The sequence below is a fragment of the Hippocampus guttulatus genome, chromosome 1 (genome assembly GCF_054856545.1).
Source record: "Hippocampus guttulatus isolate MCC_2025c chromosome 1, RoL_Hgut_1.0, whole genome shotgun sequence".
Taxonomy (NCBI): Eukaryota; Metazoa; Chordata; class Actinopteri; order Syngnathiformes; family Syngnathidae; genus Hippocampus; species Hippocampus guttulatus.
The window spans coordinates 26557297-26576405 of record NC_141261.1 but is presented as its reverse complement, the minus strand read 5'-3'; the positions used below and the strand labels follow the sequence as shown (position 1 = coordinate 26576405).

Genomic DNA, 19109 nt, shown 5'->3' with positions numbered 1-19109 from the left:
TTTCATCATGTAACCAATGTACATGATTGAATTAAACAAATCTACATTTTTTTTAGTTTTACTCTTGTACTAGAAATATCGTTTTATGTTTTAGGTTCAATTGTATTTATTTTGATTCAGCTGTTGTTGTTGTGTTTTTAAGTGCACTATGAAGAAAGTTGATTTGCGTAAAAAAACGACTGTTAAACTCCAGTGTAGTCGTTACGTCTCTCTGCGCGCGCGCCACGCCTCCCGCATTGGTCCGCGTGCGCGCGCATGGTGCGCCGCTCATCGTACGGGGGCGGGGCCAACGTCCTGCTGCAGCTGTCCATGGTTGGTGGGAGGTTGGAGCCACGCACACACGCAGTCACAGAGGCTACACGGAGAGATGCAACCATAGTCACGAGAAGCCGTCCGTCCTGACTTCGTCGCTACACGGCCACCGCTCGTTGTTCGTCTCGCACTTTGGTCTCGTGGAAGGTGAGTCTTCCATCTTCTTCGTCTCGATTGCTTTGCCTTCGCCTCAGCACGACGGCACGCGCCCTTCGCCAAATGAACGGCTGTGCGTCGCATCCTCAGCAGGCCGGGATGAGGCAAACTAACATGGATGCTGCTGCTACTGCTGATGATGATGATGATGCCCGCAGATTATTGCTCCTTGCAACGCTTTTCACGGCCTCTAATCCTGCTCGTTGACAATTTGATCGCAATCTGTCGAGTTTTTGTTGTCGTCTTGACAAAGCTGCTTGAATGCGGCCTGTTCCGTTTGTATCGAGATGACTACTTCTTTTTCGTAATCTATCGGTTGTCTTAAACGCCTTTATGCTTAAGTAACCCCAATCATGATGCCGTTGGAACAAGTGAAGCGTGTTCCAATGCGAGTGCACGAGTCTGAATATGAGCGTGAGAAATGCGCCGCAGGAGTGTGCCATAAATCCAACATTTACCCCCTTTGACTCTACAGTGCTTGGCCGAGCAGCGCAAGGCAGAAAAGGGCCAGCTGCTGCCCTGCAGTCAGCACCATTTCAAAGTTGGACACCTTCAGTAGTGTGTATAGTATACACACTACTGAAGTATAGTATACACACGCTACGAAAGGAAAAATAAAACAGTCTGTGCTGCTGGCACCAAATGGCCCACTGACCACTGGCTAAGGACCACTGCACTAAAGAACCCACATTTTCATTTGGTTTGAATATTAGTGTGAATGTTTGTCGAGTCCCCTGTTTGGCTTGTCATGAACAGCAGCCGTTGTGGCTCGTGGTTTCCCAGAGTTATTAGCCACTCGGCGTTTTCACTAGTCAGAATCTTGCTGTTGGGTTATAGGCGTCACACACAACCAACTTCCACATCTGGTAAAACAAATGGAAGCACTTCCTTCCGGTGACTGGCAGCGGCCTAAGGCAGCAAACCGCAACAAAACAACTCCAGCAATATTAATTAACTACACTGTGTTTTGTTTCACACAAAATCTACGTGAGACTTTTGAGAGCTACCAATGATGACCATATTCGATGTTGAAGCACACCGAGGACATGTTCGAAATTTTTGAAAGTAATAACCGTCTGCCAACATCTTTGCAACCTTTTAAAAACATCTACCTCAAATTCATTCTGTTTGCAAGCATTCTCCGCTCGGTGAGATACCAGTGACCAAAATTGTTTTAGTCATTATACAGTATGTTTTTTTAAATAGTCATCCGAATGATGGGTGCTTGCAATTTTATTCTGCCAAATATCTATCTGCATCGGTCTAAAAAAATCCATAGCGGTTGGGCAGGTTGAGTTGAAAGTACATTTACACAGAAAAAAAATCATTCCGTTGAATTTACTCAATTTGGACATCTTGGCCTACATGTCATTTGAATATTTTTGAGGAAAATCAACATTATGTCTGTTGACTGCATTTGAATCATGTGCATACGAAAGTTAAGTACAGTACTTGCTTTTTTGGTGTCACTCGTGTTTAGTTTTAAGCAAAAACTTCCAGACTGTAACTTTAATTATTACCTAACGCAAAATTTATTAATACACATTGACATAATATCTATTGGCATATTCACATATAGGCCCCTATTTTGGTAGGCTGGTGCTCGTGTGCACCGTGGAAAAAGAGGCTAACCTCATGATCATGCAAGCGCAAGTCTGGTCTGGCATGCTTGGGGCCGTGTTGCACCTCTGTGGGCATTCCGGCGAACAAAGTTGCCTGTTTCCGATTCAGCCGACAATTTTGGAAGAGAAAACAATCTGCACTCGGTGTAAAAACGGGTACCTTGTCGTTTTTGTGTGGAAGCAATTGTCTAGTTCAGTGTGTTTGTCAATTGGGCAATTGTGCTACGTTTCACATGGGTGTTACTTCCACGACCCCCAGGTGAGACTAGCCAAAAGGAGGTCTATTGTGCAGTGCAGGTAGTCTATAATGATTCTGTTGTATTTGATCGAGGCGCAGCCAGACAAATTTTGGGCTCCGCAGAAGTGTGTGATGGATGTCACATGAATATGACACCAGTGTGGGAGAGTCTCTCTGAATCATTGTAGAAAATAAGTTGCTGAATGAATTATAATCGTTATCATCTTAAAAATATTTTGATAGCACCCTGTCACTATTGGAGACGGGACAGAAGGGGGGGGGGGTTACACACAAACGCATGATAGTGCAGTTGTAAGGCTTGTTCCATATCGCAATGGCGAAAACACCCTGTTGCGCCGAGTTCTACCTGTGCAAAGTCGAGCAAAATACCAAAAGAAAGAAAACACCGACCATGTGCACAGTTTGACTGCACTTTATGCTTGGTTTGCGCTGGGAAGAAAAATGGAGCCCGTAAGTTGTGAAAGGTCAACCGTTCTTCCCCAACGCATGTTTGTGTTTTAGGACAGCATTCCCACTTTATCAAACTCGGCCAAGTTCACGAGAGCCAGAAGATTGACCGCCACACTCCTGTAATGAACCCGTCGTCTTGGTCTGTTTACTCGCGATGCATCCATTATGACCAACGGTCATTTCTTGGTCCTCAATAGTTTCAACTTTTAAGTGGCTTGTCCCGACCACTGGCATCGCCAGACCCCTTTTACTGGGGCCTGTTCCCAAGTATAAATGAGCTGTGCCCCAAGTATCAGGTGCGGACTGCCATCAGACTGGCCAGTACGGCCTCAGTGGGAAGACCCAAAAAAAAATGCTGCGGTGTTGTTAATATGTCACCGCAACCCATGATGATTCCTGGCATTCATTCATTTACGACCTGCTCGTGACTGACGCTCCCTTCCGCTGCCCTCCTCCCCGAAATCCTCCTTCGCCCTTCCCCATCCGTTGTGTGTCGAGTGGCGCCGGCAGGTGGGCCCCACCTCCGACAGATGTCTGATATTGTCTGTTATGTTCTGTGTTGTTTGTATCAGCGTCACCAACCATCATAATAGTTGACTGCACGTTACTAGCTAACATTAATTAAACAGCAGACCATCAGATGGGGCAAACCAAAATGTACATATCTGTTTGAATTGGTTTGCACAGAACAGTTATGTTCAATTGCTTGCCATGCTTTAAGAAGTTAGTCCTGTTCATTATCCCACCTTGCAGAATAATACATTTGCTCGAAAATGCTAAAATTGATACCAGCCTCAATTGCAACCTCTTGGTAGCTTGGTCTGTCCAAACTTGTACTAATTTGTGTTTCAGATGGAAAGGTATTATGTATATCTCTGGGATTTTTCTGATTGGGGGTAAATGTTACATTGAACTACAGTACATGAAGCATTGGAGTTGTTAGTGCAAATGGCTGTTCATTATTTCATACAAATCTTAGTGTTTTAAATGGCAAACATAGTTGTTGACTGATATGAACATGTTAAGGTGCTAATATTTTTTCATAAGGGGGGGTGGGACAAAAACAACAGCAACCCTCTTCAAATTAAATTAGGCATTACTAAATTTTTCTCGAAATAAAAGTAGGACTTTAGTAAATTTGTCCACATACATGGCGCGTAGTGTTCAAAATGTTCATAGTTGTTGAAATATTTGCACATTCATTTAAATCTCAAGGAATAGTCTTAGTAAGAGTGTAGCAGTTGGGATTGGAGCAGTGAGTGTGTGAGGAAGGGGATATAATTGGGCAGTGGTCCCCAAACATTTTTTCCGCCATAGACTGGTTCACGGTCCTACATATTTCATGGACCAGCGACAATCCCTTGCATGCCGGCTGGAGTGATGAAGTACAATTGAGCCATACAAGCTCTGCTACAGATTACAAAGTGTGTGTGTGTGTGTGTGTGTGTGTGTGTGTTGTGTGTATGTATATATATATATATATATACAGTATATACAGTATATAATGTATGTGTGTAGATAGATAGATAGATTCCTGACAAAATATCTAGACCAGGGGTGCTCAAACCTTTTGGACCAAAGATCTACTTTTCGATCAACTAACCTCACGGGATCTACCCTTACCGGCACGCGCGCGCACGCGTTTGAAAGTGCTTCCCTGGGCCCTCCTAGATTCCTATATTTTGCCCGTGCCCTGGGTGAATTGTACACGAAGCAAACTGAATGAGAATAATGACGGTAAAAGATAGAACGCAACAGCTCTGATCACAAGCTGCAATTGCAGACTGCTGAGCGCTAACAACCTCCGGTGACGTAATCATGCGCCACCGTAAATTCAAGATTTACCTGCTTTATTTTATTTTTTAAATATTTATTTTGTGAAAATGAGACTGATGAGATGATTCGGGTGCAGCGTACATTAACACAAAAAATATATTACTAACATGTACAAAGACACACAAATGGTTGTTTGGGGTTTTTTTTCTCCTCGACACTCCTCGGATCTACTTGGGACCGGTCTTAGATCTACCGGTAGATCAGGATCGACGTAATGGGCACCCCTGATCTAGACTGTTCCAAAGCGATGACAAAGTGATTGGGATTGCTACATGCACTTTGCTTTCATGGAGGACGACAGAAATCAGACAAGATTTCAAAAAATTCAAAAGCTTTTAACAATGTGACGTTAAACAACACTTCCATATGATTAATTATTTGTCAAAATAGCCAGTAATTAATTGTATTTGATGATCGATTATTTGTTGATTAATCGACAAAATTGTGCATCTCCAATTTAGTTTCTCACTTGAGTTGTGGCCATCGACAGCTTGTGTAGGAATGTGCTTCTTATGTTTTTCTCAGAACCGTTTGTTCAATAAAGCGATTTAAAGTGCGCTGGTGGCTTTGTCTATCCTAGACCACCTGCTGAGGGATTACAATTCATTCTAATTAGCGTGTGTGGAGGGATTACAAGACATTCTAATTTGTGGTCATAGACAATATTAAATAAAGTAGCGATGTTCGCTATCCCATAGATGTGCAGTTGTGTAAGCCACAGCACAATCGACACATTTGGCAGTGTACCTTCTTTTTGAAGTGTGAAATGGTTCCTTCCAAACTTTGGGCGTTGTTTTCTATGCATTCCCCCCCCCCTGGCTGGCTCGGTCAAATTGCTACATGAGTCTGCGATGCAACATGACATATGAACAGTTTAAAAATCCACGACACAATGAGAATGCAAAAAATGATACGAGGTATGACGGGAGCTAACTTTACCAGTGATAATGTTACAAAAAGTAGTTTGACTCTTATTGTGCTATTTACTGTTTTTGTTATTTATTTTTTGTTGTTTATTTAAATTATTTTTGCTCCCTGCACAGCACTATGTATACAGCGCTGGTTGTTTTAAAGTGCTCAGTTGAGTTGAGAAAAAGTACATGCTGAATACTGAAATGATGGTGATCTAGTCTGAATTTTTTTTTCCTCACAATTTCACGGTACGTACCAAGGTTAAAATCTTGTAGAACATTAAACTATTATTCTGTTTTCGGAATGGCGACAGGTGGACCTTCTGCCATCTTCGTGAGAGAAAATGTAATTCTTCTCCCTGTCACCCTGTAACAGATAGAGGAACAAAGATAGGCATTATTTGTTGGAAATGATACTTTTCACATTAATGGAGTGTAATTGGGTAATTTCCCATGATACATCTAATGGTCTCTAATGGCCCAGTGGTTGGGAAGCACTGATCTATTGTGCCCCGTGGCCGGTCCAGGGTGTACCCCACCTCTCGCCTCAAGTCTGCTGGAACAGGATCGTGAACACACTGAGGATACCTATGTGCCGCATATAGTTGTGGTTTTGTGTGTGTGTGTCCAGCCTGTGGACGTGAGGCATCATGGCTGAGCATCAGAGGCAGCGTTCTCTATCCACCGCTGGTGAGTCACTCTACCACGTGCTGGGAGTGGAAAAGATTGCCACAAGTGATGACATCAAGCGCTCCTACAGGTGAGACCAAAACACACACACACAGACTCTGTAATCTGTAGCTGAATATGTTTCCAAATCGTACAGCCTTAACTCGTATCTCAAGGCACCGCTCTATGAGCTTTGGCTCAATAAATGTTGGGAAACATTGGCCTGGTGTGAGTATGCCCAAAGTTTCTGGCTAAGAATCTCAACTGTTCTGCGTTTGTCTGAAAGTCCAGTAATGTGTTCAGATGTGTTGATCACAGGCTGGACGGCTGTACTGTAGGATGAAGTCCTTGACAGGTTGGTTATGTTCCACTCAGGAAACTGGCGTTGAAGTTTCACCCTGACAAGAATCCTGACAATCCCGAAGCAGCCGATAAGTTCAAGGAGATAAACAATGCCCACGCCATTCTCAATGACCCCACGAAGCGCAACATTTACGACAAATACGGCTCGCTGGGACTGTACGTGGCCGAGCAGTTTGGAGAGGAGAATGTCAACACTTACTTTGTCCTCTCCAGCTGGTGGGCAAAGGTAAGTTTGGATGCCTGGGAAACGTTTGCTTTGTTGGTGCTTTTTGTGCGCAGCCGGCCATCAAACTCAAGCTCTTTTGCAGGCGCTGTTTGTGTTCTGCGGCCTGGCCACCGGCTGCTACTTCTGCTGCTGCCTGTGCTGCTGCTGCAACTGCTGCTGCGGACGATGTAAACCTCGGCCACGGGAGGGCCAGGAGCAAGATTTTTACGTGTCCCCGGAGGACCTCGAGGCTCAGTTGCAATCTGACGAGAGAGGTGAGAACCACCTTTTGACTTTTTTATCCGCTGTGTTGCGAAATCTGCTGTTCATAGCCATCATTCTTGTAGATTATATATTTTTAACCCAATCCTATGCTTACTCGTGTTTATTTTTAAAGGAAAAATTGCATCCCCCCCACCCCCCATGGCAATTATAATGAGCATCAATAATTCCCAAATGTTCACTCCTTTTCCCTTGTCAATAGTCCATGTTGCCCATTCTCACCACAATCGTTACTCACATTGATTAGGATAAGCAACTTAATCTGATTGTCTGTTTGAAAATTGTATCACATGAGATTACTTGTTACTAGAGATGCAGCAATATCAAAATCTCACTGTAAGATAACGTCATGGTATCAGGGCCATAGTATTATTGCAGTATCGTAAAAAAAACAAACAAACTCTGTTCTGGGTGATTGGAAAATTGAATGCCAGTTTTGTTAAGGATAAACACACTTACTTTAACTGAACACAAAAGACATCATGCTGACATGTTTTATCTTTGAACTGACATAATGTTCATTCATTCATTCATTTTCCGAACCGCCTAATCCTCAACGAGGGTCGCGGGGGGTGCTGGAGCCTATCCCAGCCGTCTTCGGGCAGTAGGCGGGGGGCACCCTGAACCGGTTGCCAGCCAATCGCAGGGCACACAGAGACGAACAACCATGCGCACTCACACTCACACCTAGGGACAATTTAGCGTGTTCAATCAGCCTGCCATGCATGTTTTTGGAACGTGGGAGGAAACCGGAGTACCTGGAGAAAACCCACGCAGGCCCGGGGAGAACATGCAAACTCCACACAGGGAGGCCGGAGCTGGAATCGAACCCGGTACCTCTGCACTGTGAAGCCGACGTGCTAACCACTGGACTACCGGGCCGCCACCTGACATAATGTATTTTAACAAAATCAATCCTATTTGGTTGAGTGTCTTTCATATTGTATCAGCAAAAATGACACTCATGCAAACAGACATTTTAAGGCACACCCACTTTCCTGCTGCAATCACAAATCTTGAAGGCCAACAAAATGAAATCATACAACGCGCTGACGTTCGTCAGCTCCCTGATTCACTCACAGCACGTTGACAGCAGAAGGCAGCGTTCACTTCTCAGACCAGCCCAATAAATTGTGCCAGAACGAAACTACAATGGCGGGGAGAATTTTCTCTCAGAATTCTCCTTTGATTCCGTCAAAGAACTTTGAAACTGAAATACCTCGATATTTAGTAGTATTACATCTTATTCTGTTGCTGAAAAAAAAAAGACCATATTAGCGGAACATCGCTGTGGTCTGGCACACATATTCACCGCAATGAATGGCGGTTGACTGTATGCATGTATTGTGTGTGTGATTGGCCTGCTCATCCATGCTGAGAAAGGTGTACATCACTAGAGTCATATTTTTGCTCAAAAATAGTGATTAACTTGAAAAGTTTTGTAAAAAGAGTCATTCGTAACTCGAGGTTGCACATTTAAAATGAAGCACGAAAGTTCATGTATTAAATGAAATGCCAAAGGTGAAAATGACTGTTTTCACCCATAGATGTTGTATGAACTGTAACAACCCTCAACATGTCTCCGGCAGAAGCGGGAGGCGAGCCCATCATGCTTCAGCCCACAGCAACAGAGACCACCCAGCTGACGTCGGACGGCCACTACTCTTACCACACCGACACCGGCTTCAACTAAGCGGCCGCACCCGTCCGTCCGTCCGTCCGTCCGTCCCTCCTCGCCTCGGTTCCACCTGCTCCCCTGCAACACCTCCGCGACGGGAAAGAATCCACCTTTCACCAGGAAGGCCCATGCAGAGGACAGGGACGAGTCAGCATGGTCCATCAAAGGAACTATTCAACCCTTACAACCCCGTCCGTCCCTCTATTTATTTCACCAGAGTATGACCAGAAATGATTACATTTTCATTTCTTTTCCATTTTGTCCCCACGTCTCTCCAATCCCGCATTGTGCGTTATTGTGTAGCATGCAGCATATTTCCTCTTTGGCAACATTCTGACTCTTCCGTGCAATATGTCCACATGAATACGACGTGCAGTGTGAGAGCGGTGAGGCTCCTGGCGGCATCGCGAAAAATTTGTGGCTGCCGTCTTGAATTCATTTATTTGAACGTCAGCACAGTATAGGGGACGTCTTGTCATTTGGTCACCTACGCCTGAGGAATGTTGTCATATCAGCAACTGTGTCTCTTTTTTTTTTTTACCAAAAGATTGAACGAGAAGGTCACCGTGTTATGAAGAACATTACGTTCATCCTGTTGTGTAGGAATTCCGATGACTGCTAAAGCTTCTTTTATTTTTTATTTTTTGGGGAGGAATATAACTGTCATCTTGTTTTGAAGTCCATGTGTTTGGAAGTGCGATATCTGTGATCATTGTTGACTTGTTTTTATGGCTGCAACTATCAATTATTTTAACAATTGATGAATCGGATAGAAAACATATTTGATCATATCCATCCCTCTGCTATTAAAAAAATATATATACATGATCTCAAATTGAGAGTGCAGATCATGATTCAGTTACTAGTGTGATCTGTAGAATCAGAAAATCTGTGAAAATGTTCTCCAAAGTAAAAGCTGATATGTTTGCAAAGTCACATTTTGATAATCGGTCCGCTTTCATGGAAGACGACATGGAAGACGATTGAGAGGTTGAAATTCCAAGGGTTTGGACCATTTCCAGTTCAGCAAGTTCTCGAAACAATTCATCAATTCTCAAAATAGTTGTCGATTCATTTGATTATTGATGAGTTGTCAATGAATCATTTAATTGTTGGCACCTCTAATCCTTTGAATCTGCACAGCTCGCGCGGAACAGGGTCACTCAGCCAGAATCAGATTTTTTTGGCACACTGCATCATTTGGATTTGCATGTATGGCCACACATTTGCAAATCTCCCACGATAGCGTTTGTTTTTTGATTTGCCACTCGGCTTGTCGTGTTTTTCGATTGTTTACAAGCGCTGAGTTGCGTGCGACTGTCCACCCTCTGCTATTAACAGTATGGATGTTTCATATGATGTTTCCTGTAAGTAACCCCTTGATGAAACATACTGTAGATGTGCCCGTCCCATGGCTTTTTTTCATTGAGAATCTGAAAATGCTACTGTAAATGTTGTAAGTTGAATGCACTCAACGAAACGAAAAAAAAAAAATTCCAACAGATGCGCAATTGGGAGATAACTCCGGCAAAAGAAGACAGCATTGAGTGCAACTGTAGTGCATAGGTTTTCTGATCAATCCACGGAGGCTAGTTCATGTTATACTTTGTGGTGGGAAAATCATTTTAACTGGTGCAGTGTTGTATTGTAACCGTTCAGTTGTGCGGGGAGACTTTTATTGGGCTTCAGGTTGGTTGTACATACGGGCAGCCTCGAAACAGTCAAGTACAGTACAAGAAACCTTTATGTTGTAGCATGGTTATCGTGTGTCTGGAAGAAAACATGTGGATCATTGATCTCAATTTGCTGTTGGTGAATAAATGTTCCTAAACATTTGGATGGATTTTGTTCGTTCAATCCAATTCATTGTGAATTGGCTTCATTTTATCATGTTAACAGATTACAGGTTGTCATTATTGGAGCATGAAAAGGTTAAAAAGTAACAAACAAAACGTACATTCAGCTAACATCCAAGAAATTTCAAGATACACTAAAATAGATCAAAATTTGACCACATTATCCATTTGTAGCCAAGGTTATATGGCATTAATATTTTCCAGCTATGCCTTTCAGTGGGCGACAGCAGTCGTAAAAACAAGAAGCCGGGTTTACCTGAAATACAGATATTTCTTTAAAACAAAACAAGGCTACATGCCTGTCTTTCGTCCACCATAATCCAAAACAGCCTGTCAACACTGCATTGAATTGAACAGCGGCTGCTCGATTTGGAGTGAGTATCACATGGTGGCATCAGCTACATTAATTGTTATAATTGCATATTTTGAAAAGTATGGCATATAGTTAACAAAGGTGGAATATAGGAGCAGTCCAAAGCGACTACAGTACTTTATGGAATACCATTGTCAAGTGTAATGATATTCGACACTGTGCCATTCAAACAAACCACATTGTTTTCGGTTTGCCAGATAGCTTTTCATAAGGTTCACGCCTGTATATTAACCTGTAAGTCAGCAGCTTCAGAAGTAATAGCTCATGATCAATCATATCAAAAGCTGCACTCAAAGCTAGCAGTACAGGAACTACAATTAATTGCCAATTTTAGCCATCAGGGGGCGGTATAATGCAGTCCAACAGACACAAACGAAGTGTCACCACCTCTCTCAACCATTGAGTAAGACACTTACACTAGTCAATATATACGGTGTGTGTGTGAGAGAGCACGTGTAATGTATTTTCATTTAATACCCAGGGAGATCCCGCGCGTGTGTGTGTGTGTGTTTGTGTTTGCGTGTGCGTGTGTGCGTGTGTGTAATGTATTTCCATTTAATACCCACGGTGATCCGTGTGTGTGTGTGTGTGTGTGTGTGTGTGCGCGCGCGTGCGTGTGTGTGCGCGCGCGTGCGTGTTTGCTTGTGCGTCTCCCGCTGCTGTCCTAGTTGAGTTGATTGGATGTAAACAGACACAATCGAACCTCGTCCGAAGACATGAGCCGACCGGGTAAGAAAGAGCGCCTCACCCGTTCATGTTTTTTGTCTTTTGACACGTCTGCTATCTTATGGAGAATATAAAACAGTAGTTGCATGTTTTATCTGCCTCGGTTAACATTGGCATTGTGTGCAACAGGTAGCATTATCCACTAGCCACATACAACGAGCACCGAGTTCAGCACTGGGGACAGCACTTTTAGCTGGTCAAAAAACACACTCCTCCTCCCCTGCACAAACCAAGCAGCCAGAGACAAAAACAGCAATGGAGTGAGAAGAGATTTTCGCCTTTTTAAGATGGAAATCCAGTCACTATTTTGAGTTTGTGTCAGCCAAAAATGAAAACATTAAGGTTGCTTGTACACTCTAAACTGGCAACAAAAGTGTTATCTAGCTTTAAAAACACTCAGTCAAATTTGAAGAAACATCTGAAGTCGAAGAATGGTCCATTCAAACTTTGAATGCCAGCTCGTGCAAAACAGAGAGCTGAGACAAATGCAGCAGGTCTCTCAGCACTCCAAACAAAAGATGGACTTTGCTGCTGCTGCAAAAAAAAAAAAAAAAACCGCAAATAAATCGTGATAAAATATTTTTTAAATGTAAACAGTAAATAGTGCGGTGGAGAAGTTGGTCAGGCAGACTGTTGTTGAAGAAATGGCAGCTGCTGAATGGGACTAATTAAGTAACTACAGTATTGCAATCTAACTTGGGTACCTGTAAAATCAATCATCAGCAATCATTAAATAACCAAAGTACTTTTTAAGGTAGCTATTTTTACTGCTCCTCATACATGATTGAAACCCAGCTGAAGTAAGGAACGACTTCTTCAAAGGGAGACATGTCCAGCAGAGCCCAGGCTCTGTTGAGCAAACGTCTGACTCGGCCATTTGGGCGGAAGTGAAAGAGTTGAGTGACAAAGGGTAGACAAAAAAAGAAAATGGGGTTGGGGTCTTGAGCGATCGCGGGAGTGTCGAGGGAGCACTCAGCATCACAACATCCGTATCTCGATTCATTACAATGACAAAATATCACTTGCCACACGCGCAGAGTTGCTTTGAATCGAATCTCATTCTGCTGAAGGTTTTGGCGGGACTTCATCCCCGAGTTTCTCCTCCAGCGTGCCAGAAAATGGATGCCACCCTGCAAAGCTAAGTGACGAGGAGAGGGACAATCTGAGGTTCGACCTTGCCAAGGTGAGACTTTACTTGGCTGTGTAACTTAGTTAATTTGGTTCCCCCAAATCCGAACATACCCCTGATCTGGTTATTGACTCCGTCCACAAAGCTATCAATCAAAGAGCCTCGAAAAACGACACTTTCACCAAATTTGCTGCATTTTTGTAACCAGATGGAGGAGGAAATTCAGACTCTCAGGCAGGTGCTGCTGACCAAGGAGAAGTCGGCTGCAGATATCAGGAGGCAGCTGGGTATGGGCCCTCTCAGTAGCATCAAGGAGAACCTGTCCAAAGGCTGGCAAGAAGTGCAGACCTCTTCCCCGTGAGCGCACCCATTGCGTGTTAGAACAATGAGATCATCGGTTGCACGCTACCTATACCTGCTAGTGATTATATAACTGGGAAATACTCTCTCATCAGTCTTGGGGTGTGTCAACAAGTTAATCTCTTTGCAGATATCTCACAGCCTCTGCAGTCCTGGATGACATCAACAACTCCAACGTGTGAGTGTCGGCATCTACTTCTTCTTGAAGAAAAACAGTCATCATACTCGAGACTCCGTGTTGTTTTTGCCAAGTGCTCACATGTTAAGGTTTCCTCTACGGAACAAGTGATGGGATTTTCTGAGTCCAATAGGATTGGTGCTCTGTTAATAGCCTTACCACCTGAATTAGTACAAGCGGCAGCAGTATTAGCGGGAGGTCCGGCACGACGCGTATGTGCAGGCCTTCTGTTGCATTTGTGTGAGTCAAGTGGCCACTTCTCCTCCCTCTTCTTATTCCTGCCGCTTCCCTCTGCCTGTAGATGCGTGAGGACCAAGGAAGGTCTCGCTCATGCCAGTCACGTGACCTCTTCCGCATTGACCAACGTGGGCGTGGTCATCACCAGGAGGCTGGCGGAGTTAAGGTACTCTCCACTGGATCTTTTCACAATGGTTGGAAACAGTCGGTGCCAGGAGATGTCCGGGTGGGAGAATGCAATTGATGAGAAAAACTTGTTTTGGTTGGGGGTTCACCGCCAGATATCCCTCAAAAGTCACACCGTGCCCCTTAATTTCTCTACAAAAATAAAACTCATAGATTATAAAGAAGAACCTGTGGCTGAAGAGAACAAATCGGGTGTATGTCATAAATCGATGTGAAGAGAAGATGCCAAGACTATTAATTAGTGGTGGTCTGATCGATTGGCCACAGATCGTGATCGGACGGTTTCCGTCGTCCATTGCTAATCACCCAAAAATGATGACCTGCAACTCGTACTTGGCAGCCTGCAACCAACTAGAGAGCAGCCTATGTGCAGCGTAGCATCAATTATTAAAATAACTGTTGGTGAGAAGCTCTAATATTTAAAAAAGTGCAGCTAATCCACGGATGATCGTATCGGCTGACCTCACTCAGGGATGATCAGTACCGGAATCAGCAGCATAAAACACTGATCGGAACACCCTTGCTCTTAACTACTTGTAAACGGACAGATTAGGAACCGGACCTCCATCATTGGAGCTGTGCAATGTGATTGGCCAATCCAAAGGATAGATGACTGCACGGACAACTAAATGTTAAACATTTACCCAGGCTTTATTGGAGCAAAATTACACACGCGCGAGAAGCACAACAGTCAAAACAATGTGAAATGATGATGAAAAGTCATTGTGCCAAACAAATACACGAAGATAGCAAATTACAATCAAAAGGAGCTGTGTGAATACCCAGTAGAAGAGAACTACTGGTAAAAGAACAAAAACAACATTACATACACAAAGAAGAAAATGGGTAACAACAACAAAAAAATGAATAGCATAACTTAACACCAAAAGCAAACCAGAAGTACTTATAAGCCAACAGATAATAATTAAGGGTGAGCAAGAGGCATGGCGACAGCTTGAAAGGGAGTACAGTATTCCGGCAACTTCCTTCCACTGGGGCCTCATGTAAATACCAAATGGAGCAGCTACGACACTCCGCCCACCAATCAAACGAGTGAGACTGTGATCACAGGGAAAACAATGTCATCAGCACATCTAAAGAAACACAGAAATTGACAGTGTGTATAAAATGTTTACCGGGAGTCGAGTTATTTTTGGGTAGTTTAGCTCAATATACTGATCAGCCTGCCAGGGGACAACGCTATTTCCCCATCGAAAAAGCACAACATCAATCCGAGCAACAGAAAACTATGCTCAATGATCATGTCATCTACATTTAAATTTCCTCCACTGTCGACTTACCTGTTGAAATGAAAATTACGGCTGATGTCCCATCTCACTTAGAAGCCTTTTTTTTTCAACTGACACGTCACACATTTCAGCTACGGCTAACGTCATCAATCATGCTAGGGATGATCAATCCTCCTTTTTTTTTTCTTCAAAACAACGCCACTACGAGTATTCACTCTCGAGTGATCACCAATACAGAGTACCAATACCAATACAGTAATCCCTCGTTTATCGCTGTTAATGGGGACCAAAACCACCCGCGATAAACGAAAATCCATGAAGTAGCGACCCCCCGCCCCCCCGCCTCCATATAGGTACATGTACATAATATTTATAAGGCCAAATTTAATGGTATACATGCATGTAGAAGTAAATTTTGAAGTAATTAACATGACCTAATGCTGTATACTAATATAATTAAACATGTATAAGTTAGGTTAGTTTATGAATAACCAAAATACAGTATAATATATATATATTTTTTTAAGTCCGCAAACGGTCCGCGAGAAGCTGCGAAAGTCAGCAAAACAACTGTGAGTTACATAGAGCAACATATACAGTACTGTACTACATGTACAGTATATGAAAAAAATATATTCATTTATTTATTTTTTAATGAATATGTTTGAAAAAATTCGCGATGCACTGAAGCCGCAATAAACGAACCGCGAAATAGCGAGGGATCACTGTAGTCTTTTGATATATACCATTTCAATGAACACAAAGACAGTCAATTGTGAACAAAGACCTTTCTTTCTTTCTGGTGCACATGATTCGCTAGTGTCTTCAACCACCACAGTGTAGAACCAAATATTGGCCTTCACGGGTATGCGAAACATACAGTAGAAATAAGGTAGCCCTATACTGATACCTGCTTGGACGCAGATGGGATTTTGGAACTGGGGTGTGGAGGTGTTTTTTTTTTTTTTTACACGCACACACTGAGGGGGATGTGTCCCAAGCGCCCATCGATACCTGGTATCGGTACTCACCCATCCCTAATTTGAGCCATTAAGCATGTTTTCTTCAGATGTACGTGTGATGTCAGAGTTAAATAGATCATTTCAAGTGTTCCAAAAAAAAAAAAGAGCAGGTCGTCGTGAGCCGTAGCATTTAGCAAGGAGGTCAGTGAGTACAAGCTGCTCTCTGCATGCCACATGGCACATTTTTAGAAAAGTCATCCAGGCAGACGGGCAGACCAGCGGTGGGGGGCAGCAATTATGACCACCGATGTTTTTCTTTCAGGTTTTCTTAAGAAACGCAAACCAAATCACATTTTTGGTGGGGTGAATTGATTAAAACACGATCCAATGTATTTGTGGATTTGGAATATTTAATTGTAATTCCACACTTAGAGTATGTTCCTTCTCCGTGTGACATTATTTGTTGGCCACGTGCAGCAATGAAATACCAAGCGGGGGCAGTGCTGGTCCATCTGTCATCAGGCCAGCCTGGTCTGAGATTTGAGTTCCACCTCAAATATTTATTGAATTGTTGACAAGTGACCCTGATGCTGTCCTCAGCTAGCAGGAGCAAGAATAAAATCCTAATGTCGATCTGACAGATTGGCTGGTGACAGTGGAACAGGTGTCAGATGTTCAGATGTAGATACATTAAGTTTAAAAAAACACACACACAGACAGCCTGGCTTTCAGTCTCCACTTGAATTAATCCTTAAAGGTGCTCAAGCAGGTTGAGGTGAGGACTTTGTCTTGGCCAGTCAAGTTCATCCACACCAAATTCCCGCATCCATGTCTTTGTGGACCTCGCGTTGTGTACTGACACACAGTCGTGTTGGAACAGGAACACACCTGCAACTGTCGACAATATTGTTCCCTTAGTTACAGGGAAAGGAACTGAATGCTTTAGCATACCCAGAAAGTTTTTGTAAAAGTCTTGCAACCTTCAATGGGACGAGCGAGTCAGTGGGCGGTTCCTACGCAACCAAAAATGATGAGGAGAGTGAGCGAGCGAGCGACCTAGCATTTGGAGGCACGCACAGAGTTGCCAACTGAAAAAAAAATATGAATGACATCATGATTAGTCAAAGTCAACTCGACTCTTGCCTTAGCACTGACTGCAAAAAAAAAGAAGAAAAAATAGGTTGTTCATCCCCAGCATTACAGCATGCCAATGTAGGGAGGTTTGCACGCATTCCAAAAATATGCAACACTTAAAAAAATTTTAAAAAAGAAAGAAGCATCTCGTTCTCTTGAAAATTGAGATTTTTCAAATATAAACGCAACAAGCCACGGCATGTAGCTTAAGTCGTAGTCAAGTCTCATCAGTATTGCACGACTGTCTGATTTTGTTGTTCTACTTCTTCCTTTCATAACTTTGCTGCAGTGAATCGTGAATTTCTCCATTGCGAGACTAATAAAGGTTTTCCTATCTTATCTTATCAAGTCGAGTCTTTCATAAGTTTTAACCAATGAGTGCCAAGTACTGAAATTGGTGACTTAAGTCTGACTTTGACTTTGGTCAAGTAAAACAAAATGACGCCATAAAGTATCTTGCTACTCATTTTCGTGTCTCTTTTTTTTGTGTTCATGCCGCAAACATCATCAGAGCTCTGCCCCTTCCAAGCCCACCACGGTAAATTTTACGGTCCATATTAAATATGTGCAAAGATAACGCTTTGTTGTCTAACATCTCTGTATTGTCATGAAAGCACGCTGAATCACACCATGAGTGTGCCATCAATGAGGTAAATACCCATCAATGTCATTTTTCAGACAGTCGCTTATTGTTGTATGAAAGTGAAGCAAATCGTAACAAAATGTACTTTTTCTTCCAAGACACTCCTCCACATTCCGGTCGTTTGAGGAAATGGTTGGCAGTGTGAAGGTGAGTGCATTAAGGGCAGTGATGTGAAAAGTTTGCGAAGAGGACCACGAGTGATTTGCGGGCGTTCACTGTTGGCATGCAGCAGAATCACTCAATTAAATACACAAATCGCTGGCGTCGGGCAGATCCTTCAAAACGTGGTCAGTTTTGTGATTTGAATACAAAATCGAATTGAATACAATCAAAGACGTTAGAAAGGAGCTTGCAGTAATGCATACATAATGCAGCGTGTTATACCGGAGACAAATTCCTTGTGTGTTCTACATACTTGGCCAATAAAGATGATTCTGATTCTGATTCTGATTCTGATACATCATGTTTTACATCGGTTAGATGGTACACTTTGAACTCTACAAGTACAGCGCTCTACTTTTTTTTTTAAATTACAGTTCAATACATGTGCACTGAATCTTTAAGAACTTTCTCCTATGTGGTACACGTTTTAAACTTAAGTGCAAATTATTTTAATGAAATTCATAAGAACATCTTTGCATTGTTTTTGATAAACAATTAGGGCTACTGCGTTGCTATATTTTAATGTTGGTCATCTGGTGGGTACTTAAGACAGCTAAGTATGTTTATAGGTGCTCCTCTGTGTAAAAAGTTTGAGAACCATGGTCACACATGATTTTTTTGTATGATGACGCACCATGTTTCATGTATGATTTCCAGAGGAGAAGATGACTGGCAGTCTTGACAAATAATGGAGAAACATCTGGCTTTGAAAGAAGTTATTTTGTTTGTCTGTGAAATGTAAAATACCAGCAACAATTCCAACATGTTCAAAGAGTTCCTGCACGATGCTTCAATCCAATCTGAGATATTCATTTTATTCATTTCTATTCATTTTAACACTTGCAAACAGAAAAGCTACACTGACATCCCAATGACACTGTTTACGGCATGAACAAAAAGATCAGACATACTGTAAGTGTTTTTGTATTCAAAGATTTTTCAATTAAAGTCAAATGTGTCATAAATAGTGAATAAAAGCTAGTTAATGATGTGTTTGATTCATTCCTCGCCTAATTTGTTCAGTCATAACTATATATGACCTTCAGGTTTTATTTCTTTAAATCTTATATTTGTATTGGTATTTACTGGTCTTTACGTGGTATTTAATATGTATTTTATCAATCCATCCATCAATTTTCCTGGTAATCCTCACTAGTCTGGCTAGGTGAC

At 42.5% G+C, this 19109-nt stretch overlaps 2 protein-coding genes across 3 annotated transcripts; both read left to right on the top strand.

Annotated features, from left to right (window-relative positions):
* The first annotated feature begins 292 nt into the window (after positions 1-292).
* On the top strand, positions 293-10576 carry dnajc5aa (DnaJ (Hsp40) homolog, subfamily C, member 5aa). Its single transcript, XM_086123214.1, has 5 exons — positions 293-459; positions 6178-6306; positions 6591-6804; positions 6887-7058; positions 8655-10576. The coding sequence occupies exons 2-5, from the start codon at positions 6197-6199 to the stop codon at positions 8756-8758; spliced, it is 600 nt and encodes a 199-aa protein (XP_085979340.1). The 5' UTR covers positions 293-459; positions 6178-6196; the 3' UTR covers positions 8759-10576.
* Positions 10577-11555: 979 nt separating this feature from the next.
* On the top strand, positions 11556-18930 carry LOC147211185 (tumor protein D54-like). Of its 2 annotated transcripts, XM_086123203.1 has the most exons (9): positions 11556-11701; positions 12769-12881; positions 13036-13184; positions 13318-13365; positions 13667-13768; positions 17646-17672; positions 17749-17784; positions 17876-17924; positions 18597-18930. In XM_086123203.1, the coding sequence occupies exons 1-9, from the start codon at positions 11689-11691 to the stop codon at positions 18606-18608; spliced, it is 549 nt and encodes a 182-aa protein (XP_085979329.1). In that variant the 5' UTR covers positions 11556-11688; the 3' UTR covers positions 18609-18930. The 2 variants fall into 2 exon arrangements, with proteins under 2 accessions (XP_085979329.1, XP_085979319.1); XM_086123193.1 differs by lacking the exon at positions 18597-18930 and having other exon boundaries at positions 17876-18589.
* Positions 18931-19109: the final 179 nt, after the last annotated feature.